General features: G+C 46.1%; 3 protein-coding genes across 4 annotated transcripts; all 3 read right to left on the reverse strand.

Annotated features, from left to right (window-relative positions):
- Positions 1-753: 753 nt before the first annotated feature.
- Positions 754-2,956, reverse strand: LOC131186641 (serum amyloid P-component-like). Its single transcript, XM_058160444.1, has 2 exons — positions 2,670-2,956; positions 754-1,410 (listed from the first exon to the last, which is right to left on the reverse strand). Exons 1-2 carry the CDS (start codon positions 2,731-2,733, stop codon positions 785-787), a joined length of 690 nt encoding a protein of 229 aa, XP_058016427.1. The 5' UTR covers positions 2,734-2,956; the 3' UTR covers positions 754-784.
- A 1,492-nt stretch (positions 2,957-4,448) lies between these two features.
- Positions 4,449-9,094, reverse strand: LOC131186886 (C-reactive protein-like). The gene is made up of 2 exons (XM_058160858.1): positions 8,408-9,094; positions 4,449-5,554 (listed from the first exon to the last, which is right to left on the reverse strand). Exons 1-2 carry the CDS (start codon positions 8,469-8,471, stop codon positions 4,929-4,931), a joined length of 690 nt encoding a protein of 229 aa, XP_058016841.1. The 5' UTR covers positions 8,472-9,094; the 3' UTR covers positions 4,449-4,928.
- A 2,813-nt stretch (positions 9,095-11,907) lies between these two features.
- DUSP23 (dual specificity phosphatase 23) lies at positions 11,908-15,941 on the reverse strand. 2 transcript variants are annotated; one of them, XM_058159865.1, is made up of 3 exons: positions 15,823-15,941; positions 13,867-14,141; positions 11,908-13,171 (listed from the first exon to the last, which is right to left on the reverse strand). In XM_058159865.1, the coding sequence occupies exons 2-3, from the start codon at positions 14,134-14,136 to the stop codon at positions 12,986-12,988; spliced, it is 456 nt and encodes a 151-aa protein (XP_058015848.1). In that variant the 5' UTR covers positions 14,137-14,141; positions 15,823-15,941; the 3' UTR covers positions 11,908-12,985. The 2 variants fall into 2 exon arrangements, with proteins under 2 accessions (XP_058015848.1, XP_058015849.1); XM_058159866.1 differs by lacking the exon at positions 15,823-15,941 and adding an exon at positions 15,609-15,702.
- Positions 15,942-16,761: the final 820 nt, after the last annotated feature.

A 16,761-nucleotide genomic window follows, 5' to 3' on the forward strand; every position in this document is an offset into this window, starting at 1 on the left:
GGGCAAGCTGGAATCCCACACCGGAGAGTTCAAGAAGTTTGTGGGGGGCAAGCAAGAGAACAGGCTGAGATGAGGGAGGGAGGGAGGGAGGGAGGGAGGAAAGAAGGAAGAAAGGAAGGAAGAAAGGAAAGAAAGAAAGAAAGGATAATTGGAAGGGGAAGGGGTGGGAGGGAGGGAAGAATGGAAGAAGGGAGGATGGGAGGAGAATTGGAAGGAGAAGGGAAGGGGGAGGGAAGGAGGGAGGAAGGAAGGAAGGAGAAGTGGAAGGAGAATTGGAAGAAGGGAAGGGGGAGGGAAGGAGAAAAATGGGAAGGGGGAGGGAAGGGGAAGGAAGGAAGGAAAGAAAGGAAGGGGACGGGAAGGGGAAGGGAGGGAAGGAGGGAGGAAGGGAGGGAAGGAAAAGAGAGGAAGAACAAAGAGAGAAAGGGAAGAAAGAAGGAAAAAACAGAGAAACTCATGCCAAGGCAAGATTCTATCTGTAGATGATTTTTGGAAGTATTGTGATCCCCTACACCTCCATTTAGTTTTTTTTTTCCAATAAGAAAAATCCACAAGGAACATTCAACCCAACATGACACCAAAAAAAGCTAATTTTATTGCTAAAGAAACTATAATGTTCACACGTTCTTTTCAAGCATTGATTAGTGTAATTCATTAATTAATGTAATTCATTATAATGTAATGTGATTCTTTAAGCAATTTGCATCCCATTGCAGAAAAATAGATTATTTTTTCCAAAGAATTTTTCTTTCTTCCTTCCTTCCTTCCTTTCTTTTTTTGTTTCTCAGACGCAAGAGTTTTGGGGAGCCAGGAAATCCTCCACAAAGACATTGTTCTTGATGGTGTAGCTCAGGGACCTCCAATTAATCACAGGGTCACGGGGATCAATCTTGTTCCTGACCATTCTGATCTCAACAGGGCTCAGCACCCGGGGCCACAGATTGACATCCGTAATCTCCCCCACGAAGGACTGGTTGATGTCAAAGCCCACTCCGAAGTCATCTTGCTCCTGCCCCAGGAGGATGGAGGCCTCGGGGCTGATGCTGTAACCCTTTTGCAGTCCCTGTCGAGGGAGGGGTTCTCCGTTCAGCCACAACTGGACTAGCCCAGTGCTGGAGTCCCAGGACGCACATATCTGTTCCCAGCTCGGTTTCTCCTTCGGAGCCACCTTGAAAATTACCCCTAGATCACCAACGTAAATGGAATATTCATTGGGTTGGTCCCTGAAGATCAGGAAATCGTTTTCGCTGGAGTGGGTGGCGTAAGAGAAGAGGCTGTACGGACGGGCCAGGAGGGTGTAGTATCTCAAGCAGACGGTCAGCTTGGTCAAGGGTTTCTGGTTGGAGACGTGGAGAACCACGGCGGCCGTGTCTGAGGCTGCTGGGAATGCAAAGACCTTGTTCCAGAGATCTAGAAAGGGGACAAAAGGGATCCTGGTCAGCAGGACACCAGCCTTGTAGAGCAAAGGTTGGTGTCACATGGCCTGTTTTATGCCCAGCAACAAAGTAGAGAGGCCATCAAATTACGTTCTTCCATCTAGGAATCACTGGCCCTGGCATGAAAGCATGAAAAGAGGCCGAGCTGAGGAAGGAAGGGAGGGAGGGTGGGAGAGAGGGAAGAAGGGAGGGAAGGAAGGAAGGAAGGAAGGAAGGAAGGAAGGAAGGAAGGAAGGAAGGAAGGAAGGAAGGAAGGAAGGAAGGAAGGAAGGAAAGAGATGAGGCCATCAAATTAAGTTCATCCATCTAGGAATAACTGGCCCTAGCATGAAAGCATGAAAAGAGGCCGAGCTGAGGAAGGATGGGAGGGAGGGAGGGAAGAAGGGAGGGAGGGAGGGAAGGAAGGAAGGAAGGAAGGAAGGAAGGAAGGAAGGAAGGAAGGGAGGAAAGGGAGGAAAGAAAGGGAGGAAAGAAAGGGAAGAAAGAAAGGGAGGAAGGGGAGGAAGGAAGGTGATAAATGTGATGAGGTGTGGATGGAAAGGAAGGAAGGTAGGTAGGAAGGAAGGAAGGAAGGAAGGAAGGAAGGAAGGAAGGAAGGAAAGAGATGAGGCCATCAAATTAAGTTCATCAATCTAGAAATAACTGGCCCTAGCATGAAAGCATGAAAAGAGGCCGAGCTGAGGGAGAGAGGAAGGGAAGGAGGGAAGGAGGGAAGGAAGGTGATAGGTGAGATCAAGTGTGGATGGAAAGGAAAGGGAGAGAGGAAGCTAGGAAGGGAGCGAGGGAGGAAAGAAAGAAGGTGATAGATCAGATATGGATGGAAAGGGAGAGAGGGAGGGAGAAAAGAATGAAGGGAGGGAGGGAGGGAGGGAGGGAGGGAGGGAGGGAGGAAGGAAGGAAGGAAGGAAGGAAGGAAGGAAGGAAGGAAGGAAGGAAGGAAGGAAGGAAGGAAGGGAGATGGTGGACAGGAGTTTAGGTCCCTCCTTACTCATGGAGACTCCTACCTGGGCTTGGGCTGAAGCCACCTCAGAAGGATCTTGTGAGGAAACCAACCCACAACCTTACCATCCGACCTTCTCCCTGACCAACAAGCTCTGCCAGGAACAGAAGTTCCAATGGCTCCATTGAGAGCAACGCCAATGAAAAGCTCAACAGATTTCGCCCAGCTTCTGGAAGACCAGAGGATCTTCCATGGACAGATGGAGCGGCTCCTACGTGGGTTTAAAACCTCACCTTTTTGGCTGAAGGATCCTGACAGGCAGATGAGGACAAGAAGAAGGGAAGGAAGGAGGATCATCTTGGTGGACAATGGAGGAATCGGCTTGAAACAGGAACTCTGGGCAGCTCTCTTGCGCCAATATCCTTGGGTGCAAAGCCGTATCCTCCTCTGAGGACCAAGTCAACTCTTCTAATGGTGAAACTCTGGGACGTTCCTCAGATATTTATCTTGAACGTAGCACAAAGAGGAGTATTTACCATAAATGTCTTCTGGGGAATATTTGCATTGTGGGTGCTTTCTAATCTCCATAATATATCTGTTACCTATTACCTGCGTAGAGATATATTAGGGGATCAATATTTATCTTAACTGATTATATGCACAAGGGAGTTCAGTTATGAGCAACTTCTTTGGAAAAATCATAATCTCTTTCAAATTTATGACTGTTCACTGCACAGCCGCTTCCTTGAGCCGGGCAGCTGTAGAACCTGAATGATTGAATGACCTTCACCAACTGAACAGAATAGAATAGAATAGAATTTTATTGGCCAAGTGATTGGACACACAAGGAATGTAAACAGCAGCCGCAACATACCCAAACATCAGCTGCGAAGGAGACACAAGGAACTAAAAGTTGGAAATGTCACCAGTTACCAAGATCTTATTATCATATGTGGTGGACATGCTCAGAAGCTAAAAATTATTGGACTAAAATAAAGGTATGTTTAGAAGAAATGACTCAGCAACACATTGACTTAAAACCGGAGCTGTTCTTATTGGGGATTCTCCCAGAGAGAACCAGTAAAGAAAATATCTATTTGATTATACATGTAAGAACAGCAGCAAGAATTGTTTTGGCCGAAAATTGGAAAACAAGGAAAATACCCCTGGAAGGAGAAGTTATTAAAAAAAAAATTGTGCAGAAATGAATAGATTAACTTTGATGATCAAAGAAAGGAAGGATTCAAAATACTTTTAAGATATGGGATCAATTTTACCATTGGTTAGAATAAAGATATAGTAAGCAATTGATAGTTATATAAGAAAAAGGATCCTGTTTAGCCATAATTCCGCTATCCCGGTGGAAGACTCCCAGGCCACGCAAGCATGTTCCCACCCACACTTGGAGGCCAGGACCTTAAAGGTCACTTTGGACCTTCCCAAATAAAACTCGTAGTTGGAGAGAAAAGAGGAAGGAGGGAGGGAGGGAGGGAAGGAGGAAGGAGAGAGGAAAGAGGAAGGAAGGAGGGTGGGAGGGAAGGAGGAAGGAGAGAGAGAGAGAGAAAAAAGAGGAAGGAAGGAAGGAAGGAAGGAAGGAAGGAAGGAAGGAAGGAAGGAAGGAAGGAAGGAAGGAAAAAAGAGGAAGAATAAAGAAAGGGAAGAAAGAAGAAAAAAACAGAGAAACTCATGCCAAGGCAAGATTCTATCTGTAGATGATTTTTGGAAGTATTGTGGTCCCCCAGACCTGCATTTAGGATTTTTTTCCAATAAGAAGAAACCACAAGGAACATTCAACCCAACATGACACCCAAAAAAAAGCTAATTTTATTGATAAACAAACTAGAATGCTTTTCAAACATGGATCGCCTGCCAGTAATTCATTAATGGCTACTTGACCTATTACAGAGATATAGTTTCTTTTTCCCCCCAAAGAAAATTTCCTTTCCTTTCCTTTTTTCTTTCTTTTTCCCTCCCTCCCTCCCTCCCTCCCTCCCTTCCTTCCTTCCTTCTGTTGGAAGAAAACATCCATCTTCAGTTCCAAGTGGGGAAAAAGACATTGGAAACAAGGAGACTGCTTGGAAAAATGGTTTAATGGTGGTCAGGATCACATGGCTTGAGTTCCTAAACAGAAAAAAGGCTGAGATGCTGTGCGCTCCCTGGCTTTATGCTTTCTCTGAGCTTTGAATTTCCCGGGGCACAGGAGGAATATCCTGATTGGTTGTCAGACTCCCAGGGGGTGGGGGGTCTTAGCTAGCCTTGCTGGCTGATGTAATCTTCGCAGGTGGCATGTGATGAGTTTCTGTTGCTAGATGGGTCCTATTGTGTTGCAGATGATGGTCCAATTGACAAAGGTGGGGAGAATGAGTTTCTGTCTCTGGCCCATTGACAAAGGTGGAGGGGGGAGGCAGGAAGCTGCTTTGTCTTTCAAATATGTTTCTCCATTTCTTATCCAGGGAAATATAATCTTCTGCCCTTTTTTAATATATTTTCTTAAAATATTTCATTCTTCGGGGGTGGGGGGATGTGCTAACTTCCTACACTTCCTTCTTTTCTCAGATGCACGCATTTTGGGGAGCCAGGAAATCCTCCACAAAGACCTCACTCTTGATGGTGTAGCTCAGGGACCCCCAGTTAAGCAGAGGGCCAGAAACCACCACGTTGTTCTTAGACAACCTAACCTCAGCAGGGCTCAGCACCCGGGGCCACAGATTGACTTCTGAAATCTCCCCTACGAAGGACTGGTTGATGTCAAAGCCCGCTCCGAAGTTATCCTGCTCCTGCCCCAGCACGATGGAGGCCTCGGGGCTGATGCTGTAACCCTTTTTCAGTCCCTGTCGAGGGAGGGGTTCTCCGTTCAGCCACAACCGGACTAGCCCGTTGCTGGAGTCCCAGGACGCACATATGTGGTCCCAGCTCGGTTTCTCCTTCGGAGCGACCTTGAAATTTGCCGCTGAGCCCCCGACTTGAATGGAATACTCGTTGGGTTGGTTCTTGAAGATCAGGAAATCGTTGTCGCTGGAGCGGGTGGCATAAGAGAAGAGGCTGTACGGACGGGCCAGGAGGGTGTAGTATCTCAAGCAGACGGTCAGCTTGGCCAAGGGTTGCTGGTTGGAGATGTGGAGAACCACGGCGGCCGTGGCTGAGGGTGCTGGGAATGCAAAGACCTTGTTCCAGAGATCTAGAAAGGGGACAAAAGGGATCCTGGTCAGCAGGACACCAGCCTTGCAGAGCAAAGGTTGGTGTCACATGGCCCATTTTATGCCCAGCAACAAAGTAAGGGCAAATTAAGTCATCAAACTTGGAATCACTGACTTCGTTTTTAGGGGGTCTTGAAGAAGAGGTTCTTTTCAGTACAGGGAATTGGGGGGCTTTGAATCACACATTGGACCCTCCCAGAGGTCTGGGTGCCAAGCAGAAGAGCAGGTCTCAAGTTCTAAGCGTCTTCTGGGTGAGGAAGGGAAGGAGGGAGGGAATGGGAGGGAGGAGGGAAGGAAGAAGAGAATGGGAGGTTAGGAGTGAATGGGAAGGAGGAGGGAATGAGAGGGAGGGAAGGAGGGAGGGGGAAAGAAAGGGAGGGAAGGGGAAAGGAAGGAAGGAGGGAAGGGGTATTTAACCGGAAGCGTCGCAGCGAGACAGTCGGGAAATAGCGAGCTCTGATGAGCTTCACGAAATCTCGGGCTGACGAATCGATGCCGAGAGGTCTTTGGAACACATCTATCCTGTAGGGATAGTGAAGAAAGAGAGGCATCTCGGAAGACCAAGAGGAACTGGCAAGTTCCTCATAGGTCAGAGAACACTCTTTGACTCTGTGGTGGGGGAGGTAGCCATAGTGGTCATCATTAAGCTGGGGCAACCGGACCAAAATTTTAAGCAGGAGCGGTGATCTGGACGGAACATTTAAGCCGGGTGAGTGAATACCAACTCACAGGAAAATGAATAACTTTAATTTGGCAAAAGATGTCCCAGCGGTGAAATTGCAGCTAAATTGTGTGGGGAACGTGAATGCAGTAAGGAAAAAATAAAATGGAAATATTAAGCCCTAAAACCCAAAAGGGAATTTGGTTTTTTTGGAATATAATTTGTGGAGCTACCCAAAACAGCAGAAGGAAAAAAAACCTTTGACTTTGATGATCAAGGAAGATGAAATACAACCCAGAAAATACAGAATGGCACAGGAAATAATTGAAACAATGAAAAGGATGCATATCTCTTTAAAACGGGAAATAAAGGAAATATATACAATGTCTCATGGAAAATTGAAATCGGATGAACTAGGAACTGTGTTGGGATATACCCAAGAAGACATGGAAATTGTGAAGAAGAAGCAAGAGAGTGTTACTGAAGACAAAAGAAAAAAATACTGTGAAAAATTAAATGATTGTGTGGGGAGTAATGATGAAAAAAATTAATGATGATAAAAATAGAAAGTTTGGAAAGAGACAAAGGGAGAAAAAGGGGGAAGAGAAAAAATTAAATTAAAAACACTGGGATTAACAATGGCAAAAGAAGAATAATTATGTATACTTATGAATAAATAAGTATGACTGTAACTTTGTTGCTGGTATCCTTATGATTTATATTGATATTGCTTGTTTCCTGATGGCTTATTTGTGCCCTATGACTATCATTACGTGTTGTAAATGTTGTACCTTGATGAAGGTATCTTTTCTTTTATGTACACTGAGAGCATATGTACCAAGACAAATTCCTTGTGTGTCCAATCATACTTGGCCAATAAAATTCTATTCTATTCTATTCTATTCTGTTGAAAGGGGAATAAGGAGAGCAGTTGGAAACATATTGCAAACTAGGAGAACAGACAAAAATAGAGATGGTAGAAAGAGACAAGGAGGGAAAAAGCGGGGGAGGAAAAAATATACAAAGTTAAAGGACCACTTTGGGAGTCACAATGACAACATAAGAACAAGGGAAAGGGAAAAGAGAAGAATGGATACAGGGCAAATAAAGAGAGTAAGGGATTTTAAGAGAAAGAAGAAAAAAGGAGAAAGGGACTGACAATATATTGAACGGCTTAAATATTAATAATGCAATTTGACAATATAAAAAGTCTTTTAATTGTAATTATGGAATTCACTTAAAGCATTAGAAATGATATTATGTTATGAAGATTAACTTATTTTTCTTTGTTGATTATGGTTTACTATAAAGAGTTAGAAATTTATAAATGGATATTTTATGAATTGTTTTGAATTGCAAATATATGAATGACTTTAACGTTTGATAAGTAGTATATATAAAATATTACAAATATTAATTTTGATAACAATTGATTTGGAAATAAAGGGTTAATTTAGAGGCGGGGAAGAAAAGTTGAAAAATGATTAGAATTCTGGGCAAAGATTAGATATACAACATAAATAAAGGAAAGAAAATAAAAATGAGAGAGAAAAGGAAAAAATATATTAATGTAAACAGAGAAGAGAACTAAAAGTTGTATAAATCTGAAACCTGGCCAATATTCTGTTCAGAAAAAATGTATTGTATGTTTGTGTGTGTGTTAAAAAAAAAACTTTTTATTAAAAAAAAAGGAAGGAAGGAAGATAGGGAGTGTGGGAATGGGGATATAGCAAGGACAGAAGAGGAAAAGGGAGGGAAGGAGGAAGGAAGATAGGAAGATAGGCAGGGAGAGGGAGGGAGAGAATGGGAAGGAGGAGAGAAGGGAGGGAGGGAGGGAAGGAGGAGGAGAAGGGAGCAACGAAGGGAAAGGGAGGGAGGGAGGGAGGGAGGGAGGAAGGAGATGATGGACAGGAGTTCAAGTCCCTCCTTACTCATGGAGATTCCTACCTGGGCTTGGGCCGAGGCCACCCCAGAAGGATCTTGTGAGGAAACCAACCCACAGCCTTACCATTCGACCTTCTCCCTGACCAACCAGCTCTCCATGAACAGAAGATCCAATGGCTCCATTGAGAGCAACACCAATGAAAAGCTCAACAGATTTCGCCCAGCTTTTGGAGACCAGAGGACTTTCCATGGACAGATGGAGCCGCTCCTACACAGGTTTGAGCCTCACCTTCATAACCAAAGGACCCTGACAGGCAGGCGAGGATAAGAAGGAAGGAAGGAAGGAGGACCATCTTGGTGGATGAGGGAGAAACCGGCTGGCAACAGGAACTCTGGACAGCTCTCTTGTGCCAATATCCTTGGGTGCAGAGCTGTGTCCTCCTCGCAGGACCAAGTCAACTCTTCAAATGGTGAAATTCTGGGACATTCCTCAGTTATTTATCTTGAACGCAGAACAAAGAGCAGTTATTTACCGTAAATTTCTTCCTGGGACTTTCCCACGAGAAAGTATTTGCATTGTGTCGTGCTTTCTAATCTCCATAATATATTCGTTAACTATTACCTGTGGAGAGGTATATTAGGGGTTCGATTTTTATCTTAACTGATTAGATGCACAATCGAAATAGCTCCGAGGGCCCTTCTGTTGAGTTTCCCTTCACTCTCGGATGTGTTTCGGTTGCCATTTTTGGGGTGTTGTGGGTGGGATGTTCCTTTGAAGGTCAGAAAAAGACTAGACCTGGGGTGTCCAGAATTGAGGTCCTCAGGCCTTGCCAAGGTTGGACATTCCTGGTCTAGAAGACGATGGGTGGAGAAAGAAGGGATGGCTCAGGTCTTTCAAAGGCCTTCGATCTTGGGCTTTGGGACGCTCAGCTGTTCATGCCTAACCGGAGATCATTGCGCCGTTTCCTAGACTGGCCGTTTTGTCCCCATATCCTTTCCTAAAGAGGGCTGGGTGGCTTTGAGGAAGGAGAACCTCTCATTCAAGGACAGGGAAGGAGGCAAGCTGGAATCCCACACTGGACAGTTCAAGAGATTTGGGGCCAAGAAAGAAAATAGGCTGAGTTGAAGAAGGGAGGGAGGAGGAGTAGAATTGGAAGAGGAAGGAAGGAGAGGATTGAAGGTGAAGGGGAAGGAGGAGAGAAGGGAGGGAGGAGGAGGAGGAAGGAAGGAAGGAAGGAAGGTTGGAAGGAAGGAAGGAAGGAAGGAAGGAGGAAGGAAGGAAGGAAGGAAGGAAGGAATTGGAAGGAAGGAGGAAGGAGGAGGAGAAGGGAAGGAGGAGGAGGGACAAAGAGGAGAAGCTGAGAAGAAGGAAGGAAGGAAGGAAGGAAGGAAGGAAGGAAGGAAGGAGAGGGGAGGGAGAGAGGAGGAAGGAAGGAAGGAAGGAAGGTTGGAAGGAAGGAAGGAGGAAGGAGATGGGAAGGGGATGGAGGAGGAAGGAGGAAGGAAGGAAGGAAGAAAGGAGAATTGGAAGGGGAAGGAGATGGGAAGGGGGATGGAGGGAGAAAGGGAGAAAGGAAAGGAAGGAAGGATAATTGGAGGGGGAAGGGGAGGGAGGAAGGTTGGAAGGAAGGAGAATTGGAAGGGGAAGGGATGGAGGGGGGAAGGGGTTGGAGGGACAAAGAGGAGAAGCTGGGAAGAAGGAAGGAAGGAAGGAAGGAAGGAAGGAAGGAAGGAAGGAAGGAAGGAAGGAAGGAAGAAGAGAAGGAAAGAAGGCAGACAAATTTGAAGTGAAAGGAGAAGGAGGAAGAAGGGGACTACAGTTATGAGCAACTTCTTTGGAAAAATCATAATCTCTTTCAAATTGCTTTATGACTGTTCACTGCATAGTCGTTTCCTTGAGCCGGGCAGCTGTAGAACCTGAATGACTGAATGATCTTCACCAACTGTAAACAACGGCCGTAACATGCCGTTACAAGGATCAACAAGGAACTAAATGTTGGAAATGTCACCAGTTACCAGAATCTTCTCAGACATGCTCAGAAACTAAAACCTATTGGATGAAGGGTTGGTTAGAAGAAGTGACTCAGCAACACATTGACTTAAAACTGGCAAGAATTGTTTTGGCACAAAATTGGAAAACAGTGAAAATACCCCTGGAAGGAGAAGTTATTAAAAAAATTTTAGATTATGCAGAAATGAATAGATTAACTTTGGTGATCAAAGAAAGGGAGGATTCAGAATACTTTTAAGATATGGGATCAATTTTACCATTGGTTAGAAAAAAGATATAGTAAGCAATTGATAGTTATGTAAGAAGGCGGGAGGGAGGGAGGGAGGGAGGAAGGAGAATTGGAAGAGAATTGGCAAACCTAGAGAGAGTACTAAAAAGCAGAGACATCACCCTGCCAACAAAAGTGTGTATAGTCAAGGCGATGGTTTTCCCAGTTGCAATGGATGGTTGTGAAAGTTGGACCATAAGGAAGGCTGAGCGCCAAAGAATGGAGGCCTTTGAACCCTGGTGCTGGAGAAGACTCCTGCGAGTCCCTTGGACTGCAAGGCCATTCAACCGGTCAGTCCTAGAGGACATCAACCCTGACTGCTCTTTAGAAGGCCAGATCCTGAAGAGGAAACTCAAATCCTTTGGCCACCTAATGAGAAGGAAGGACTCCCTGGAGAAGAGCCGAATGCTGGGAACGATGGAGGGCAAAAGAAGAAGGGGATGGCAGAGAACAAGGTGGCTGGATGGAGTCACTGAAGCAGTCGGCATGAACTTCAATGGACTCCAGAGGATGGTAGAAGACAGGAAGACCTGGAGGAACGTGGTCCATGGGGTCGCAATGGGTTGGACATGACTTCGCAACTAACAACAGCAAAGAATCTTCTAAGAGGTTGGAGGAACAGACCTTTAGTCTTGGTAACTAACATCAATCGGATGCTACACTTCCTGAACTTCCCTTTCTTGGAAGAATAGCTGAACTGAGCCAACAGAGGGCGCCCCTATTTCAGACTTTTGGTATACCCAGCCTTTTCTTTTAAGGTGCAAATGCTAAGGTAAGACACCAGGGGGCAGAATTTTCCCACTCTTTGGGAAAGCCGGGAATGGGAGGGAGGGAGGAGGGAGGAGCAAGGGTGAAATGCTCCCAGTTCGGATCGGCTTGTCCGATCCGGTAGTGATGGTGGCTGGTGGTTCGGAGAACCGGTAGCAAAAATCCCTGGCCTATGCTGAGCCTCGCCATCATCAGAGGTTTGTTGTTGTTGTTTTTTACTTTTAAAAGCAGTTTTTCTTCAGCCGAAAACATGCCTTTAAAAGTAAAAAAAAAAGCCTTTGATGATCCCACAGCTCAGCTGAGATCGTCAGAACCTCGGCCGAAGAGGTTGTAAAACAAAAAAAGGTTTCAAAAGGCTCCTCTGGCGATCCCACCCGAGTTCCTCAGCACCAGAACCTTAAAAAATAGGTTGCAAAAGAGGATCACGTGACCCCCCCGGAGTTCATGCAACTGTCATAAATACGAATCAATTGCCCGCCATCTGAATTTCGATCCCATGATCAAAATTGCTGCATCGGTCACAAAGGTGAAAAACAGCCATAAGTCCGAAGTTTTCAGGGCGGTTGTCAATAAATCGGATAAAACAGATTCACTGAATGCCCATCTTGTTCGTTTAACAACCGCTGCATTTTTTTTTTAACAACCACATGGCAACCCGCTTAACAACCGCAATGAGCTTTATGGCAGCCGTAAACCGAGGACAACCTGCAAATAAATAAACAAATAAGCTGGCAGGCAGATGCACCATCTGGTATTTTTTTATTATTATTAGGATGGCTTCTTTATCGCCAAGGCTATCCTTAACCAGAAACATCTCCCTCCCTGAAACGCGAGGTTCTAAACCTTAAAATTCAGGATTTTCTCGTGCGAACGGGGTCTTGAATAATTTCTCCCCCAATATTTTCCTTTTCCTCCATCCAAAGACACGATTCGCCAGGTTTCCGAAGGCGTCTCTTTTTCAACTGTGGGATGGAGTTGAGTTAATTTTTTGCAAAACGGCACTGGAGATGCAAATGCTTCACTCTTGAAAAAGTTAACTTCGACTAACTCGGAGAGAACCAATAGATAAGATAAAAGGACTGTGTGTTTGTGCGTGTCTGTGTTATGTGTGTTTGTGTTGTGTTGCAGAGCTGGCAGCAGAGTTGGAAATTGAGGAGGTTGGGGAGAAACATGGGCCAGCCCTGGGGGCTGAGGAAAGCTCGGACGAGGGCTCTGCCTCGGAGGCAGAGAGGGAGTTTGACAGCAGTGAGGCAGAGGAACAGCTGGAGCCCGTTCCCAGTATGTGCATGCGCAGAGCTGCCAGAAGACAAACTCAGAAAGCAGGGTCGACTCAGGAGTAAAGCCACACCTTGGAGGTGATTGGCCCCTCCCATAGGAAACAAAAGAGGAGCGAACGGGGAGGGGGCTTTCGCAGGAAACAATTCATTTCAAGAGTGGAAAGTTCCATTTGTGACTCTAAGAAACTCTGTGCCAAGTTTGGCCTTGCCCTGCGTTTGGAAACTAATTACATGGCAGCTTTCCAAGCGAGATAAGGTCTGTGTTGATGAATATTCCTTTGAAAGACTGTTTGGACGGGCCTTGCTGACTGTGAATGGATGGAATTCACAGTCGTGTCAATAAAAGAGGTTTTGCCAAGATCAAGACTCTGCTTCCTGCTTTTTAAGGGAGCCTAGGTCAGAACAGACTGGGATTCCAGTCGGACTGGATCCCTGCTGGATCCACTCTCTAAAGCCAGCTTGCTTCCCCCTCCCCCCAGAAAGCGGAAAGAGACACAATCGTTGTGTTGTTTCTCAGGGGCAAGTTCTCGTCTTTTCCAGCAGCTACTTTGTACGCTGGTAGAACTGGATGACGGCTTTCTCCTGGTCGTAAGTCTCGATGGAGCCCGGCCGCAGCTGACGGATTTTTTGGATGGCTTCCACCCCGGTAATTTTGTGGGTCTTGGCAAGGTAACACGCCAACATGGTTCCCGTCCGTCCGAAGCCCAGCAAACAGTGAACAGCCACAGCCTGGCGGAAAGAAAAACCACATGTCAAGGGTTATATTTCCTTGGGTTGGGTTTTTCATTACAACTTTTTTTTTTTTTTTAAAAAGGAAGATTAAAAACGAAGGCAAGCAAAGAGAAAAAGAAAGCAAAGAGAAAAGCAAAAACGGAGAGAAAGAATTAAAAATGAATATAAAACCAGTCACTAAATGAATCGTCATAAGTTGGGGACTATCTGTACTGTCCAAAATAATGGGTCTTTTTTAAAACCCTAAAGGTGTGGACTTCAACTTCCAGAATTCCCCAGTCAGCATGGCTTAGTCTGGGAGTTTGAAGGCCACCCATCTTAAAGCAGGCTGGCTGGGGAATTCTGGGAGTGGAAGTCCATCCATCTTAAAGCATGCAGGCTGGGGAATTCTGGGAGTGGAAGTCCATCCATCTTAAAGCATGCAGGCTGGGGAATTCTGGGAGTGGAAGTCCATCCATCTTAAAGCATGAAGGCTAGGGAATTCTGGGAGTGGAAGTCCATCCATTTTAAAGCATGCAGGCTGGGGAATTCTGGGAGTGGAAGTCCATCCATCTAAAAGCACGCTGGCTGGGGAATTCTGGGAGTGGAAGTCCACCCCTCTTAAAATTAACAAGTTGAGAAACACTATCACGTTTTTAGAAATCTTTGCCACATCCGTTTCTTGGACTGGCCTACCTCGCAAACCCCCTTACCTCCCGCTTGGCGTTGGCGTCTTCCACAATTTGCAGAAACCGCTGGATCTGTTCGGTCGAGGGGGAGCAGAAGTCGGCAATGCGTAGGCGATGCACTTGGATGCCCGGGCAGGTATCGTGGTAAGGCGGGCTCCGCTCGGTTAGCGACACCAGATGCCGGATCCCATGGTCATGCATATACTGGTAGTGAGCAGGGAGCCGGGGCATGGCCAGCCCAGCCAACAGGCCTGAGACGACCCAAGAGAAATTGGGGGGCAGCGCTGATGCCATTGATCCTGCCAGGGCAGAGAAGAAGACTATGGCTTGGTAAGGGGTTAGGGTGCACGGAAAGAGTAATATTGTATGAGTGTCTTTCTAAACCTTGGCCACTTTAAGATGGGTGGACTTCAACTCCCAGAATTCCCCAGCCAGCATGCTCTGGGAAGTGAAGTCCACCCATCTTAAAACATGGCTGGCCGAGGAACTCTGGGAGTTGAAGTTCACAAGTCTTAAAGGGACCAAGGTTGGAGACTCCGTCTTAAAGCATGCTGGCTGGGGAATTTTGGGAGTTGAAGGCCATCTTTCTCAAAGCAAGCTGGGTGGGGAATTCTGGGAGTTGAAGTCCACCCATCTTAAAGCATGCTGGGTGGGGAATTCTGGGAGTTGAAGGCCATCTTTCTCAAAGCAAGCTGGGTGGGGGATTCTGGGAGTTGAAGTCCACCCATCTTAAAGCATGACTGGCTGAGGAACTCTGGGAGTTGAAGTTCACAAGTCTTAAAGGGACCAAGGTTGGAGACTCCATCTTAAAGCATGCTGGCTGGGGAATTCTGGGAGTTGAAGTCCACAGAGAGAACAGAACAACTGTAATAGGAAGAGAGAGAGAGAGAGAGAGATGGAGGTGATAGATAGATAGATAGAGAGAGAGAGATGATGATGAAAGAAAGTAGGAAGCAATAAGGAATCCTTGAGGCCATCAAGTCTAATTCCTACTCGGTGCAAGAATTTAAATTAAAGTATCCTGAATAGATGGATACCGAGATTCTGCTGGTACTCCTCATTTGACAAAGGAATGGAAGAAATGTTAAGAGTAAAAAAAGGAAGGAAGGAAGGAAGGAAGGAAGGAAGGAAGGAAGGATGGAAGGAAGGAAAAGAAATGGAGAGACGGAAGGAGGAAGAAAGGAAGGAAATAAGGAAATAAGAAGGAAGGAAATAAGAAGAAAGGAAGGAAAGGAAGGAAGGAAGGAAAAGAAATGGAGAGACGGAAGGAGGAAGGAAGGAAGGAAATAAGAAGAAAAGAAGGAAAGGAAGGAAGGAAAAGAAATGGAAAGACGGAAGGAAGGAAATAAGAAGAAAAGGGAAGGAAGGAAGGAAGAAAAAGAAATGGAGAGACGGAAGGAGGAAGTAAGGAAATAAGAAGAAAGGAAGGAAACAAGAAAAAGAAAGGAAGGAAGGAAGGAAGGAAAAGAAATGGAGACAGAAGGAGGAAGTAAGGAAATAGGAAGGAGGGAGGGAGGGAGGGAGGAAGGAAGGAAGGAAGGAAGGAAGGAAGGAAGGAAGGAAGGAAGGAAGGAAGAGATTGATTGCATTTTTGGCATTTGTCCGCCCCCTTGTGGTCGACCCCAGCAATTGCAGGCGAGGCCAGAAGAAAGCAAAAAAACCTCCCATGGGTCTTTTTTTGCAGCTTCGGCCTTGCAAAACCTGCTTAAAAATAAACGCCAGCCGGGGCGGGGAGGAGGGTGTGTGGGTGTGTCCGTCCGGCTGACCTGGGGGCTGGTGGCCTTGTGCGAACGCACCTCCTCCAAACGATCCTGGCTGACCCGGGAAGGGCCGCGCGAGCCCCGCCCCCTCTGCACCCCAATTTGCAAGATTTCCGCACCCCCTCCCCCTTTGATACCCCCCCCCACACGATTTCCTCCCCCAATTTGGTTCTCCAAGCATGCACAGACGGCGACGGCTTGATTTAAACCCGCGATCTACCTGAGATAAAGGCAAGGGAGGTGCAAAACGCCCCGTTCCCACGTGCTCGCTTTGCCCCGGAACCAGCCGGCCGGGAATTCCCACGTGTAGAAGAACAGCGGGCAAGACAAACGACGGAGGGAGCGTCTCCAAACGCCGCTCTCCATCCTAAACGCCAAAAAAAAAAAAAATCGCAGGAGGGGACCGTCGCCAAACTCTCAACTTTCCCAGCCCAGAAGAGTGAAATGTTTGTGAACTATTTAAAAAAAAAAAAAAGGCAGAATATTCTATTTCCCCAAAGGGAGAAATGGAGAAACTTGATTTTAAGAGGCAGGAAGCAACCTCCCCACCCATTATCTTTCTTAATAGCCCATAGCAGATGCCAGCCCTTAAGGAGAGAAACAGCAGAAAGAAAAAAGAAAAGGAGGGAGGGAAGGAAGGAAGGAAGGAAGAGGGAAGGAAGTAAGGAAGGAAAGAAAGAAATGAAGAGGAAAGAAAGAAGAAAGAAAGATATTAAGAGGAAAGAAAGAAAGAAATTAAGAGGAAAGAAAGAGGGAAGGAAGGAAGGAAGGAAGGAAGGAAGAAATTAAGAGGAAAGAAAGAAAGGAAGGAAGGAAGGAAGGAAGAAACCAACTGTCTAGATGGCTCGATTCATAAGCAAAGCAAAATGCTGCCGGCCGGAAACCCATTCAAGACAAGGATATTCCGAAACTCCTTTGCAGCAGAATGGTAGGATTAGAACAAGCAGCCCCTCGCCCAAAAGATCCAAACACAGGCCAAAAGCCGTTAAGCCACGATAGGAATTGCCCAACACCCTTTCAGAACACAAGCCCCCTTCGTTGCGCCACCCCAAGAACAGTTCAAACTTCAAAAGTCACAGAAACCTATGAAGATCCATCCCCTCATTCAACCATTTGGTCAGCTGCCCCAGAACCGCATGCTGTGTGGCTGGTGCTGCTG

The sequence above is a fragment of the Ahaetulla prasina genome, chromosome 17, assembly GCF_028640845.1.
Source record: "Ahaetulla prasina isolate Xishuangbanna chromosome 17, ASM2864084v1, whole genome shotgun sequence".
NCBI lineage: Eukaryota > Metazoa > Chordata > Lepidosauria > Squamata > Colubridae > Ahaetulla > Ahaetulla prasina.